General features: G+C 40.0%; 1 protein-coding gene across 7 annotated transcripts in view; it reads left to right on the top strand.

Moving 5' to 3' along the window:
- The window catches only part of TTN (titin), a 235,824-nt gene that overhangs the window by 207,707 nt on the left and 13,206 nt on the right, over positions 1-14,911 (top strand). For all 7 annotated transcript variants that reach the window (XM_042874689.1, XM_042874688.1, XM_042874691.1 and 4 more), the window contains 23 exons: positions 92-388; positions 492-1,079; positions 1,176-1,478; positions 1,643-1,939; positions 2,404-2,691; positions 2,779-3,078; positions 3,183-3,485; positions 3,644-3,949; positions 4,050-5,816; positions 5,914-6,210; positions 6,530-6,817; positions 6,909-7,208; positions 7,316-9,382; positions 9,483-9,785; positions 9,867-10,172; positions 10,273-10,563; positions 10,786-11,085; positions 11,190-11,495; positions 11,745-12,050; positions 12,152-12,433; positions 13,067-13,660; positions 13,766-14,053; positions 14,167-14,466. In XM_042874689.1, coding sequence (XP_042730623.1) covers positions 92-388; positions 492-1,079; positions 1,176-1,478; positions 1,643-1,939; positions 2,404-2,691; positions 2,779-3,078; positions 3,183-3,485; positions 3,644-3,949; positions 4,050-5,816; positions 5,914-6,210; positions 6,530-6,817; positions 6,909-7,208; positions 7,316-9,382; positions 9,483-9,785; positions 9,867-10,172; positions 10,273-10,563; positions 10,786-11,085; positions 11,190-11,495; positions 11,745-12,050; positions 12,152-12,433; positions 13,067-13,660; positions 13,766-14,053; positions 14,167-14,466 — 10,677 coding nt within the window. The remainder of the gene's footprint in view (positions 1-91; positions 389-491; positions 1,080-1,175; positions 1,479-1,642; positions 1,940-2,403; positions 2,692-2,778; positions 3,079-3,182; positions 3,486-3,643; positions 3,950-4,049; positions 5,817-5,913; positions 6,211-6,529; positions 6,818-6,908; positions 7,209-7,315; positions 9,383-9,482; positions 9,786-9,866; positions 10,173-10,272; positions 10,564-10,785; positions 11,086-11,189; positions 11,496-11,744; positions 12,051-12,151; positions 12,434-13,066; positions 13,661-13,765; positions 14,054-14,166; positions 14,467-14,911) is intronic.

Below are 14,911 nucleotides of genomic sequence, written 5' to 3'. Positions count from 1 at the left end.
AAAAAACAACAACAACCCTCAATCCAGTGTAATCGCTAACATAAAAAGGAATAATTTCTTGTTGCTTAACCTGTTGAACTTTTTTTCTCAGAAAAACCCAGCCCACCAGAAAAACTTGGAGTGACAAACGTCACAAAGGACAGTGTTTCTCTATCATGGCTAAAACCAGAACATGATGGTGGAAGCAGAATTGTGAGCTACCTCATTGAGGCTCTTGAGAAAGGACAGCAGAAATGGGTTAAGTGTGCAGTTGTAAAGACAACTCATCATGTTGTCCATGGTCTTAAGGAGAATGTTGACTATTTCTTCAGAGTGTCTGCAGAAAACCAAGCAGGGTTAAGTGATCCTAAGGAACTACTTCTTCCTGTTACAGTTAAAGAACAATTAGGTAAGCCGGCTGTCATGAGACGAAAGTCAGTATGCATTAAATTGAATTCATGTTTTAGAATGGATAGCATTTTTTAATTATTTGAAAATGTTTTTGTTTTCAGAATCTCCTGAGATTGACATGAAGGGCTTCCCTCACAACACTGTGTATGTTCGGGCAGGTTCAAACCTGAAAGTTGAAATTCCAGTTTCTGGAAAACCATTGCCAAAGGTGACATTGTCTAGAGATGGCGCACCAATCAAACCCACCTTGAGATTTCACACAGAAACGACAGCAGAAAGTTTCATTGTTAACCTTAAAGAAAGTGTGGCTGCTGATGCTGGCAGATATGATATTACTGCTGCCAATTCGAGTGGCACCACTAAGTCATTTGTTAATATTGTTGTGCTGGATAGACCAGGTCCTCCTATTGGTCCTGTTGTCCTTAGTGATATCACTGAGGAGAGTGTAACACTCAGATGGCAGCCACCAGCTTATGATGGTGGAAGTCAAGTTACCAACTATATTGTACTGAAAAGAGAAACAAGTACCGCTGCCTGGTCTGAGGTCTCTGCAACCGTTGCTAGAACTGTTATTAAAGTCATGAAACTCACAACAGGAGAAGAATACCAATTCCGCATCAAAGCTGAGAACCGCTTTGGCATCAGCGATCACGTTGACTCACAATGTGTAGTTGTCAAACTTCCTTACAGTAAGTAATGCTCTTCTCACACAGCAGATCAAAATTCTAATGTTCACATGTTGAAAGGCTCATTTTGTTAACAATCGCTTCTTTTAATATCATCAGCTACCCCTGGTCCTCCTTCCACACCGTGGGTCACTAGCGTCACCCGAGAGAGTATTACAGTCGGATGGCACGAACCAGTCACTAATGGTGGCAGCCCTGTCATTGGATACCACTTGGAAATGAAGGACAGGAATAGTATATTATGGCAGAAGGCTAACAAGACCCTCATTCGCACAACTCATTTTAAAGTCACCACCATCAGTGCCGGCCTTATCTATGAATTTAGAGTTTATGCTGAAAATGCAGCTGGCATTGGAAAAGCAAGTCATCCTTCTGATCCAGTCCTTGCAATTGATGCTTGTGGTATGTATTCTGTAGAAAATAAAGAAACCCAACCACTGAAATAGTGCTTTTCCTTTTCCCCTGTGGTATTCTTTCTTGTGGAGTAAGCTAATACCCAAAACATTTGTTAGTATTATTATAAAGATTGTTACTCATTTGCAATATTTTCATGTTTTCTATCACAGAACCACCAAGAAATGTTCGTGTCTCAGATATTTCCAAGACTGCTATTACTTTGTCATGGCAGAAGCCAGCATTTGATGGTGGTAGCAAGATCACTGGATACATTGTAGAAAAACGTGATCTACCAGATGGCAGATGGTCAAAAGCTAGTTTCACCAATGTTATTGAGACTCAGTTCACAGTATCTGGTCTGACACAGAATTCCCAGTATGAATTCCGAGTCTTTGCCAAGAATGCTATTGGTTCCATTAGTAATCCATCAGACGTTGTGGGTCCTGTTACCTGTGTTGATACATATGGTAAGTGTTTTGCAATGATATAACAGTTTTATGTGCTTCTTAAAGTCAGTGCTGTTTTGTAGAACCATAGCCTTTTTAATACAGAAAGCTAACTTATCTTGATAAACTTGAATGATGGCGAACTTTTTGAGCATGATTGTAATTAACATCTTTGGCTGTATCTGCGTTTGTTTGAGTTGTGGCATGTTTATTCTTTCAACAACAGAAGTAAGCCCATGTCCCATGGCCAAAGTGATATTTATAACACATAGTTGCCTTTTTTTTTCTTTTTTTTTCTTTCTTTTTTTTTTTTTTTTGTAGTGTTGTAACTCATTCCAGCTTTCTGATTTAAATTACTCATGCTAGCTTCAATCAATATCTGTAAAATGCTTGTAACTGTTAGCTTAGAAAAAGTATTGCTCATTTTTACTTTTATTAAAGACAAGTCTTAACTGTTTTGTTTTTTATTCTTATTTTTTCTTAAGGTGCACCTGAAATCGATGTGCCACCAGAATATACAGAAGTAGTGAAATACAAAGCAGGAACTTCTATTAAGCTAAAACTAGGCATTTCAGGAAAGCCTATACCAACAATTGAATGGTTCAAAAATGGCAATGAGCTGCAAAGCAGTTCACTACTGTCTATCGAGAACACAACAGAATTTGCTTCTATACTCATCAAGGATGCAACCCGACTTAACAGTGGCACCTATGAACTAAAACTGAAGAATGCCATGGGATCAGCCTCAGCCCATGTGCGATTACAGATACTCGGTATGTCTTGAGAAATTACTGTGTAACACTGTTAAACAATAATCTACTAAAAAATTCTTAACACCTTGTTTTTGGCATTTTATACAGACAAACCTGGACCCCCAGCTGGACCAATACAGTTTAAGACAGTCACTGCAGAAAAGATCACAATAATGTGGGACCCTCCAGCAGATGATGGTGGTGCACCTGTAACACACTATGTTGTTGAAAAGCGGGAGACAAGTCGTGTTGTATGGTCTTTAGTTTCTGAGAAAGAGGAGGGGTGTATTATAACTACAACAAAAGTTGTCAAAGGAAATGAATATGTGTTCCGTGTCCGTGGTGTGAACAAGTTTGGAGTTGGTGATTCCTTGGAGTCTGAACCAGTTATAGCCAAAAACTCATTTGGTAAGAACCATATAACATCAGTAATAGAACTGAATCATCCTGTCTGGTATTTATTTGCACATAGTGTTCACCTACTGACATATATGTATATTTTTTTAATTTAGTTGCACCTGGACCACCTGGTGTACCAGAAGTCACAATGATAACCAAGAATTCTATGACTGTTGTCTGGAGTAGGCCCACTGTTGATGGAGGTAGCGAAATATCAGGATATTTTCTTGAGAAGCGTGACAAGAAGAGTCTTAGCTGGTTCAAGGTTACTAAGGAAACCATTCGTGACACCAGACAGAAAGTAACAGGTCTGACTGAAAACAGTGAATATCATTTCCGAGTCTGTGCTGTCAATGCGGCTGGACAAGGTCCATTCTGTGAAGCATCTGACTTCTACAAAGCTGTAGATCCTGTTGGTAAGAAACAACGTGCAATATGTGTAATTGGTTAGAGATCAATAGGCAGCAAGCAATTAAGATGGCTTGCGGCAGTGTAACTGCAGGATATTTTATTCCTTTTTATGATTACTTGTAGTATGGTTTCTGACTTTCTTTTCTTAAACTGTCACTTACAGATAAGCCAGGCTCACCAACAAAATTGAAGGTTGTGGATACAACTAAGACATCTGTCACCCTTGGCTGGATTAAACCTACTTATGATGGAGGAAGCCCGATTACCAGCTATGTGGTTGAGAAAAGGGAAGGTGAAGAACAAGAATGGACTATAGTCAGCTCTAAGGGAGAAGTGAGAACAACTGAATATGTTGTATCCCACCTTCAGCCAAGCGTTAATTATTATTTCCGCGTCTCTGCTATAAATTGTGCTGGACAAGGAGAGCCTATTGAAATGACAGAGCCTGTTCAAGCTAAAGATATTCTCGGTACTGTACCTTTCCATAACTTTTCTGTGGTTTTATTTTTTAGACCTTTTTTTATTTTACCTTCCAAATATGCATTATTCATTTTTATCTATTTCCACAGTGGCACCAGAGATTGATCTGGATGTTGCCCTCCGGACCTCTATCATTGCTAAAGCAGGTGAAGATGTGGAAATAATGATTCCATTCAAAGGAAGACCTCCTCCAACTGTCACATGGAGAAAGGGTGACAAAAATCTCGGAACTGATGAAAAATATATCATCCAGAATACAGAATCATCAACATTACTTTCTATTCCTCAAGTTACCCGAGATGACACAGGAAAATATGTTCTTACAATTGAAAATGGAGTTGGAGAACCCAAATCATCATTTGTGAATGTGAAGGTACTTGACACACCATCTGCCTGCCAGAAGCTGCAGCTTAAGCATGTTTCTCGTGGCACAGTTACACTGGTATGGGAGCCACCTCTCATTAATGGTGGTTCTGAAATAACAAATTATGTTGTTGAAAAAAGAGATGCTACAAAGAGGGCCTGGTCAACTGTAACAACAAAGTGTTCTCAAACTACCTTTAAGCTAACTAACCTGTCAGAAAAGACTGCGTTCTTCTTCCGTGTTCTTGCTGAAAATGAAATTGGACTGGGTGAGCCCTGTGAGACATCTGAACCAGTGAAAGCTGCAGACGTACCAGGACCTATAAAAGACCTTGCCATGAAAGATTCTACAAAAACTTCTGTTAAATTGCATTGGAGCAAACCGGACTATGATGGTGGTAGCATTATATCAGACTACATTATTGAAAAGAAATTGCAGGAAGAAAAGGAATGGACATACGCAGGCACAAGCAAGAGCTGTGAATATGAAGTTGAAAGACTTAAAGAGCTGTCTGTCATGGAATTCAGAGTCTTTGCAAAAAATGAAAAAGGCATGAGTGATGGTGTTACTGTTGGACCCATTACAGTGAAAGAATATATAATAACACCAGAAGCTGACCTTTCTGACATTCCTGGAGGTCAAATCACTGTGCGAATTGGGCATAACCTTCACATTGAACTGCCCTATAAGGGTAAACCTAAGCCATCAATGAGCTGGCTGAAGGACAACCTCCCTCTTAAAGAAACTGAACATCTTCGTTTCAAGAAAACTGAAAACAAGATAAGCTTAAGTATCAAGAATGTGAAAAAGGAGCATGGTGGCAAATATACTTTGATTCTTGATAATGTTGTCTCCAGAAAAACATTTACAATCACTGTCATCACTCTTGGTCCACCATCTAAGCCAAAAGGACCCTTAAGACTAGATGAAGTCAAAGCAGATAGTGTAGTTTTGTCATGGGAAGCTCCTGAAGATGATGGGGGAGGTGAAATTACTGGCTACAGTATTGAGAAAAGAGAAACTTCTCAAATGAACTGGAAGCTGGTGTGCTCAAGTGCTGCTAGAACAACTTTCAAAGTACCAAACCTCGTTAAAGACACTGAATATCAGTTTAGAGTCCGTGCAGAAAACAGATACGGAGTAAGCCCACCTCTTGTCTCAGCAGATGTTGTGGCAAAGCATCAATTCAGAACACCAGGTGCACCAGGCAAGCCTGTTGTATACAATGTAACTGCTGATGGAATGACCATAGCGTGGGATGCTCCTGCTTATGATGGCGGTTCAGAAATCATTGGCTACCACGTTGAAAAGAAGGAGAGAAACAGTATTTTGTGGCAGAAGGTTAATGTTGCATTAATATCTAGCAGGGAATACAGGATTACTGGGCTAGTTGAGGGTCTGGATTACCAGTTCCAAGTGTATGCAGAAAACACTGCCGGTCTAAGCCGAGCCAGCGAGCCAAGCAAGTTTACTTTGGCAGTCTCTCCAGTAGGTGAGTGAATGACCAGTCATCCCCAAAAATTCTAGTGTTCTAGATTATGGTGAACAGTAATAAAAAATAATTCTTCATTGTTTTTCCCCTCTTTCAGATCCACCTGGTACTCCTGATTACATTGATGTCACCAGAGAAACAGTCACTCTTAAATGGACCCCCCCACTGCGTGATGGAGGCAGTAAGATTGTGGCCTACAGTATTGAGAAGCGGCAAGGAAGTGAAGACCGGTGGCTGAGGTGTAACTTTACTGATGTCAGTGAATGCCAATATACAGTTACAGGACTTAGTCCAGGTGATCGATATGAATTCAGAGTGCTTGCAAGAAATGCTGTTGGTACCATCAGCCCACCTTCACAGTCTTCAGGCTATATCATGACCAGAGATGAAAATGGTAAGATTTCTTAACATAATTGTTTGGATACTGGAGCCAAGTAGACCTTGTGGAAGATGGGAGGTCACAGGGGGGAGAAATGTTTGACTGCCCTTCCACTCAACTCAGAATCATGCTCCAGCATAGGAGGAACTAAATGGAGGACCCAAACCTGACAGACATGTGTAATCATTGCTACATTAGAGTAACAATATACAATAGTCTTTTTCACCTGTTGTAGAATGTTGCTAACAGGAAAAATAAGCTTACAGTTTGTAATTCTGTATATAACAATGTTTTATAATTACTGAGTTAAGAAGACTATATTTTCCTTTTTCAGTTGCTCCAACAATTGAATTTGGCCCTGAGCACTTTGAAGGCCTAACTGTTAAAGCTGGAGAGAGCATTAGACTTAAAGCTTTAATTAAAGGACGTCCAGTACCTAAGGTGACATGGTTTAAGGATGGCAAGGAGATTGAAAAAACAATGAGTATAGAAATAACTACAGGTATTGGATATAGCACAATCTTCATTAGAGATGCTACCCGGGATCATCGTGGAGTGTACACAGTAGAAGCCAAAAATGCATCAGGCACTAAACGAGAAGATATTACCTTCAGAATACAAGGTATCACACCAAATGCTTTTAGTACAATTTTTTATACCAATATTTTACCTAAATGCCAATAAATTATAATTCCAAACTTTTTATTTTGCAGACACGCCAGGAAAAGTTGGTGGACCAATACGATTCACAAACATCACTGGAGAAAAAGTGACATTATGGTGGGAGCCTCCTGCTAATGATGGTTGTGCTTCTATTTCCCACTACATCATTGAAAAGCGTGAAACCAGCAGGATTGCATGGGCATTAGTTGATGACAAGTGTGAAGCTTGCAGCTACACTGCACTTAAATTAATTAAAGGCAATGAGTACCAGTTCCGTGTCTCTGCAGTAAACAAATTTGGAGTTGGCAGACCATTGGAGTCTGATCCAGTTGTAGCACAAATACCTTACAGTAAGTTTCCATCTCATTCTGTGTGGAAATAACTGTAGAGTTACAATCTTTTATTTCCAATTATGTTTTTCTTTTCCTTTTTTTTTTTTTTTTTTTTTTTTTTTTAGCTCTTCCTGATGCCCCAGGAACACCAGAGCCCACTAACGTAACAGGAGACAGTATCACTCTGACATGGGCAAGACCAAAGTCAGATGGTGGAAGTGAGATAAATGAATATATTCTAGAAAGGAGAGAAAAGAAGAGCATGCGCTGGGTTAAAGTGATCAGTAAGAGGCCCATTGCTGAGAACAGATACAGAGTAACTGGCCTTATTGAAGGCAACGAATATGAATTCCATGTCATGGCTGAAAATGCTGCAGGAGTTGGACCTCCAAGTGATGTTTCAAAGCTAATTAAATGCAGAGAACCAGTTAGCCCACCTAGTGCACCTAATGTCGTAAAGGTGACGGATACATCAAAGACTAGTGTAAGCTTAGAGTGGACCAAACCAGTTTTTGATGGTGGTATGGAAATAATTGGATACATTATTGAGATGTGCAAAGCTGATCTAGAAACATGGCAGAAAGTCAATGCAGAGACTGTTCTTGCTACTAAATATACCGTGGTTGATCTGGAGGCAGGAGAACACTATAAATTCAGAGTGAGTGCGGTCAATGGTGCTGGCAAAGGAGAAAGCTGTGAAGTTCCTGCATCAGTCCAAACTGTAGACAGGCTTTCTGCACCTGAAATTGACATTGATGCAAACTTCAAGCAGACTCACATTGTGAGAGCAGGTGCAAGTATTCGCCTATTTATTGCCTTCTCTGGAAGACCTGTTCCTACTGCTGTGTGGTCCAAAGCAGATGCAAATCTGAGCTTGCGTGCTGACATTCAAACCACTGACTCATTTAGCACATTGACTGTGGAGGAATGCAATAGAAACGATGCTGGCAAATATGTCTTTACTGTGGAAAACAACAGTGGAAGTAAGTCAATTACATTTACTGTCAAGGTGTTGGACACTCCTGGTCCACCTGGTCCTATTACATTTAAGGATGTGACCCGAGGATCTATTACTTTAATGTGGGATGCTCCTGTACTGGATGGAGGTTCACGTATTCATCACTACATTGTGGAAAAACGGGAAGCAAGCCGTCGTAGCTGGCAAGTGGTGAGTTCAAAATGCACTCGACAAATCTTTAAGGTCACTGATCTGGCAGAAGGTGTTCCATATTACTACCGAGTGTCAGCAGAAAATGAATATGGCGTAGGTGAACCTTGTGAGTTGACGGAACCAATTGTAGCCACTGAAGAACCTGCACCACCTAAGAGATTAGATATTGTTGATACTACCAAATCTTCTGTAGTTTTAGCTTGGCTTAAACCTGACCATGATGGTGGTAGTCGTGTTACTGGATACCTTCTTGAAATGAAACAGAAAGGCTCTGACAAATGGATTCCGGCTGGTCAAACCAAGCAACTTACTTTCACTGTTGAAGGCCTTGTGGAAAACACTGAATATGAGTTCCGGGTCAAGGCAAAGAACGATGCTGGCTACAGTGAGCCAAGAGAAGCTTTCTCTTCTGTTATTATTAAAGAGCCACAGATTGAACCAACAGCAGATCTCAGTGAAATAAGCAGACAACTCATAACATGCAAGGCTGGAAGCACTTTTACTATTGATATACCAATTAGTGGCCGCCCAGCTCCAAAAGTGACATGGAAACTTGAGGAGATGAGGCTGAAGGAAACTGAGAGAGTTACCATCAAGACAACAAAAGACAGAACCACACTGACTGTAAAGGACAGTATGAGAGGCGACTCTGGGAAATACTACCTCACGCTTGAAAACACTGCTGGCGTGAAAACATTCACTGTCACAGTGGTAGTCATAGGACGGCCAGGTCCAGTCACTGGCCCAATTGAAATATCATCGGTCTCTGCTGAATCCTGTGTGTTGACCTGGAAAGAACCTGAAGACGATGGTGGCAGTGATATTACAAACTACATTGTAGAGAAACGTGAATCTGGCACAACAGCATGGCAGCTGGTAAATTCGAGTGTAAAACGTACACAGATCAAAGTCACCCGTCTCACAAAATACCAGGAGTACAGTTTTCGAGTAAGCTCAGAAAACAGATTTGGAGTCAGCAAACCCCTTGAATCAAAAACTGTAGTTGCTGAACATCCATTTGGTAAGTGAAGCATTTTTACTTCTATTTTTAAGTTGTTGTTCTCCTCTGGCTGTTATATTTTTAATAACTAATATTTTCCCAACCTCCCATTTGTGTTTAGTCCCACCAAGCCCACCTTCAAGGCCAGAAGTCTATTCCGTGTCTGCAAATGCCATGGCAATTCGTTGGGAGGAACCCTATCATGATGGTGGCAGCAAAGTCATTGGATACTGGGTTGAAAAGAAAGAGCGCAACACCATCCTTTGGGTGAAGGAAAATAAAGTGCCATGCTGTGAATGCAACTTCAAAATCACTGGGCTGGTGGAAGGGCTAGAATATCAATTCAGAACCTATGCCCTAAATGCTGCAGGTGTTAGCAAAGCTAGTGAAGCTTCCAGACCTGTAGTGGCTCAAAATCCAGTTGGTAAGTATTATTTTCAATAGTTGTTTTGTATATTAAGTTAAAATAGAATGGCATTTCTCATTTTCTGTTTTATTCCTCCAGATCCACCGGGAAGGCCAGAAGTAACAGATGTCACCAGATCTACAGTGTCCCTGAGCTGGTCACCACCACTTTACGATGGTGGAAGTAAAGTTATTGGATACATCATTGAACGGAAACCGTATAATGAATCTGGCGATGGACGCTGGCTGAAATGCAATTATACCATAGTCTCAGAAAACTTCTTTACAGTGACAGCTCTTGGTGAAGATGAAGCATATGAATTCCGTGTTCTAGCAAAGAATGCAGCTGGTGTGATTAGCAAAGGATCTGAATCAACCGGTGCTGTCATTTGCAAAGATGAATACTGTAAGAAATATTCATTTGGAACAACTAAATACATGGTGTTCCATTTTTAATGCCATCTTCTAATTTGTAATTTATTTATTTATTTTTTTTCCTCTTACAGCACCACCAAAGGCTGAACTCGATGCCAGGTTGCAGGGAGAAGTTGTAACCATTAGGGCTGGATCTGATCTTGTTCTTGATGCGGCCATTGGTGGGAAACCAGAACCAAAAGTCTTCTGGTCCAAAGGAGATAAGGAATTGGACCTATGTGAAAAGATATCTCTGCAGTACACCAGCAAACGAGCCATTGCAATTATCAAGTTCTGTGACAGAAGTGATAGTGGAAAATATACTCTAACAGTGAAAAATGCCAGTGGGACAAAGCAAATTTCTGTTCTTGTCAAAGTGCTTGGTATGTTTTCCGTGATCAGTATTTGTGCTTAATGTATATTAAATTAAAAAACAAAAAAACAAAAAAACAAAAAAAAAAAAACAAAAACCAAGCAAAACAAAACAAAAAAAACAAACAACAGAACCAAAAACTAAACAAGAAACACAAGTGTTGCTGTAAAAATAAGAGTGAGGAATTTTTCCTTAGTTGCTAATAATAATGCTTATTTCTACCTCTACTCAGATTCACCAGGTCCATGCGCAGGAAAAATCACAGTAAGCAGGATAACTGAAGAGAAGTGCACCCTGGCGTGGAATATTCCTGAGGAGGATGGAGGTGCACAAATCACTCACTACATTGTAGAAAGGCGCGAAACCAGCAGACTTCACTGGGTTATTGTTGAGGCCGAATGCCAGACATTATCATGTGTGGTAACAAAACTTATTAAAAATAACGAGTACATCTTCCGTGTCAGAGGTGTCAACAAATATGGGCCAGGTGTTCCACTTGAAACAGAACCTATCATTGCCAGGAATGCTTTCAGTGAGTGTTACTACCTTCCATTCTGTGTCAGTATGTGTGGAATGTCTGTCATAGGTAAAGAATTTGTAAAACAATTTTTTTCCCTTCATTTTTAAAACCAACAGCTATCCCAACACAGCCTGGTACTCCTGAAGAAGTGAGTGTTGGCAAGGAACACATCATCATTCAGTGGACAAAACCAGAATCAGATGGTGGCAGTGAGATTAAGGATTATCTTGTAGACAAACGTGAAAGGAAAAGTCTGCGCTGGACACGAGTGAACAGAGATTACACTATTTATGATACCAGACTGAAAGTTACTGGTCTTATGGAAGGTGGTCAGTACCAGTTCCGTGTCACAGCAGTGAATGCTGCTGGAAACAGCGAGCCTAGCGAAGCTTCACAATATATGTTATGCAAGGAACCATCATGTAAGTTGCCACATTTAAAATATATTTTAACTTTTACTTATAATAATGGAGCATAAAACCAAATTCATGCTTCAACTAGGATACTCAGAAAGACATAGGAACTCACTGATCTAGACAGTATTTGAAAAAATTTAGAAGAAGTTGTAGTTCATTTTAAATGCATTTCCCAGTTTATACTGTTGATAAGTTATTTTTAACTGTAAAATGTTCCCTTAACCAACGTGAAATACATTTTCTTGTTTTTCAAAGATACTCCTGCAGCACCTTCAGCTCCAAGAGTTGTGGACACTACTATGCACAGCATAAGTTTAGCGTGGTCAAAGCCCACATATGATGGTGGTGCTGACATCTTAGGCTACGTTCTTGAGATGAAGGAAGAAGGTACTGAACAGTGGTACCGACCACATACAACTCCCACTCTGAGGAATGCTGAGTTCACCGTAACTGGTCTTAAAACAACCCAGAAATACCAATTTAGAGTTGCTGCTACCAATGTGAATGGTATGAGTGAATTTAGTGAATCATCAGCAGAAATAGAACCTGTGGAAAGAATAGGTAATTTGAAAAATTCAATGTGTATTTTAAAGAATAATTCTATTTTCTTTTAAAACTACTAAAACATTAATTCATTTCATGTTTCTTGTACTCTTTGTCAGAAAAACCTGAGCTTGAGCTTGCTGATGACCTGAGGAAGACAGTAACAGTGAGAGCTGGTGGTTCCCTGCGTCTGATGGTCTCTGTGTCGGGTAGACCTGCTCCTGTAATCACATGGAGCAAGCAGGGTATTGACCTTGTAAGTCGAGGTATTATTGATACTACAGACAGCTACACTCTACTTATTGTGGATAAAGTTAATCGGTACGATGCTGGAAAGTATGTAATTGAAGCTGAAAATCAATCAGGAAAAAAATCAGCAACTATTTCTGTGAAAGTGTATGGTAAGTACTTCTACAGTTATACATGGTTATTAGACTACTTGTGGTGCATGTTACTGAGGAGTAAGAAATTCAGTCATTTCCAAAGGAAGTTTGTAGTTTTAAACAGCATGAAATTGTTTGAGAAGAAGTCAAAGAAATAGAGGAAAATATGAAGTTCTAAAGCTGAGCTACAGTCGTAGAATTATTAAGGTGGGAAAAGACCACTGAAATCATCTAGTCCCACCACCATGCCTTCTAAACCCATGTCCCTAAGTGCCACATCTACTATTTTCTTGAGAATCTCCTGGGACAGTGATTCCACCACTCCCTGAGCAGCCTGTTCCAATGCATTACCGCTGCTTCTGAGAAGAAAATTTTTCTAATATCCAACCTGAACCTCCCCGGCTCAACTTAAAGCCACTGCCTCTTATTCTACCGCTGTTATCCGGAACAAGAGTCCATGATCTACCTCCTTTCACATAGTGGTAGAGAGCAATAAGGTCTCCCGTGAGCCTCCTCTTTTCCAGACTAAACATTCCCATTTATAAATGAAATCCTACTGTTATTGTTATTATTTATTGTTGTTGTTTTAATTCAGAACTCAATCTGAGGAAGGGATCTCAAAGAAAAAAAAATATTTTCTTTTTGGTTTAGATACACCCGGTCCACCAGCTGCAGTGAGAATTAAGGAAGTATCAAGAGATTCTGCAACACTTACTTGGGACATTCCAACCATTGATGGTGGAGCCCCTGTCAGCAATTATATAATTGAGAAACGTGAAGCTTCCATGAGAGCTTACAAGACTGTCACTACCAAATGCAGCAAGACATTTTATAGAGTTACTGGACTTCTGGAAGGAGCTTTGTATTATTTCAGAGTACTGCCAGAAAATATTTATGGCATTGGTGAAGCTTGTGAAACATCTGACGCAGTATTAGTATCTGATGTACCTATGCCACCACAAAAACTGGAAGTGATCGACACCACCAAATCAACTGTTACTCTTGCTTGGGAGAAACCACCACATGATGGTGGCAGCAGATTGACTGGCTATGTTATTGAGGCCAGCAAAGCTGGAACAGAAAGATGGTTGAAGGTAGTGACAGTAAAGCCTACTGTCTATGAACATACGATTATCTCTCTCAATGAAGGCGAACAGTACTTGTTCAGGGTCAGAGCACAGAATCAGAAGGGTGTTTCAGAAGCACGAGAGATTGTCACAGCAGTAACAGTACAGGACCAAAAAGGTAAGTATCTACTGCTAAAAATAACAGTGTGAAACTGACACCAAGTGAATGGAATATTTATAAAACATATTCTGAGAAAATCAATGTACTTCTTTCTTTTCTTAGTTCTGCCGACAATTGACCTTGCCGGAATACCTCAGAAGACAATTCATGTACCTGCTGGCAAGCCCATCGAGTTAGCTATTCCAATTGGAGGACGGCCACCTCCAGCTGCATCTTGGTTCTTGGCTGGTTCTAAACTAAAAGAATCAGAACGCATCAAAATGGAGACTGCTGCCAAAATGGCTAAACTGACAGTTCGTGAGACCACCATTCATGACACTGGAGAGTATACACTTGAACTGAAGAACACAACTGGAACAGTTACTGATACAATAAAAGTTATAATCCTTGGTAAGAACTGCTGAAAGTAATCATCCGTGATCTTTATTTGTCTGAACTTTGCTCCCATCGATATGATTCTTTTCTCAACATTATTTTTTGGCTTTTAATTTTATTTTTCATAGACAAACCTGGACCACCTGTTGGACCTATCCGAATTGATGAAATTGATTCAAATTATGTAACCATCTCCTGGGAGCCACCTGAGCTGGACGGTGGAGCTACACTTAGTGGCTATGTGGTAGAGCAGCGTGACGCTCACCGTCCTGGATGGCTGCCAGTTTCAGAGTCGGTAACCAGAACAACATACAAGTTCACCAGGCTTGTTGAAGGTGCAGAATACGTGTTCCGTGTGGCTGCTACAAACCGCTTTGGAATTGGATCTTACCTGCAGTCTGAGATTATAGAATGCAAGAGCAGAATTCGTAAGTCTACCTTTAAGAACAAAATATGCATGTTTACATGGCTTATGTAGCCACGCACAGATAAGATTTTCCTAAACGTTACCACCTTCTTTTGCCAAATAATGGGATACACTGTGCTACACTGTAGCCTTTGTATGTTACTGGGGAAAAACACTATCCATAGGCTTATTTAGGTATTGTAAAAGCACCACAGAGAATGTGGACAGCAAGCACGGACTTTTTGTGGTCAGATCTACTGTTAGCTATCTATCTACTATTACAGAAAATTTGCTTTACACCCCATTACAAAAGCAGGATTATTTCATTGGCCTAGTTTGTAAAGTACTTTGATATTTTTTTATTTAAAAGAGTTTGATACAATGTTGATACTACATTATCATTCATAGTACATTGTATATTTCTCTGTGTAAAATTATTGATGCTTTCTTCACTATGTTTGTGTTTC

Source organism: Lagopus leucura, unplaced genomic scaffold (genome assembly GCF_019238085.1).
Source record: "Lagopus leucura isolate 7727_CA_CO unplaced genomic scaffold, USGS_WTPT01 Super-Scaffold_100012, whole genome shotgun sequence".
Taxonomy (NCBI): domain Eukaryota; kingdom Metazoa; phylum Chordata; class Aves; order Galliformes; family Phasianidae; genus Lagopus; species Lagopus leucura.
The sequence above is the reverse complement of the archived record's forward strand: the minus strand, read 5'-3'. Positions and strand labels throughout refer to the sequence as shown.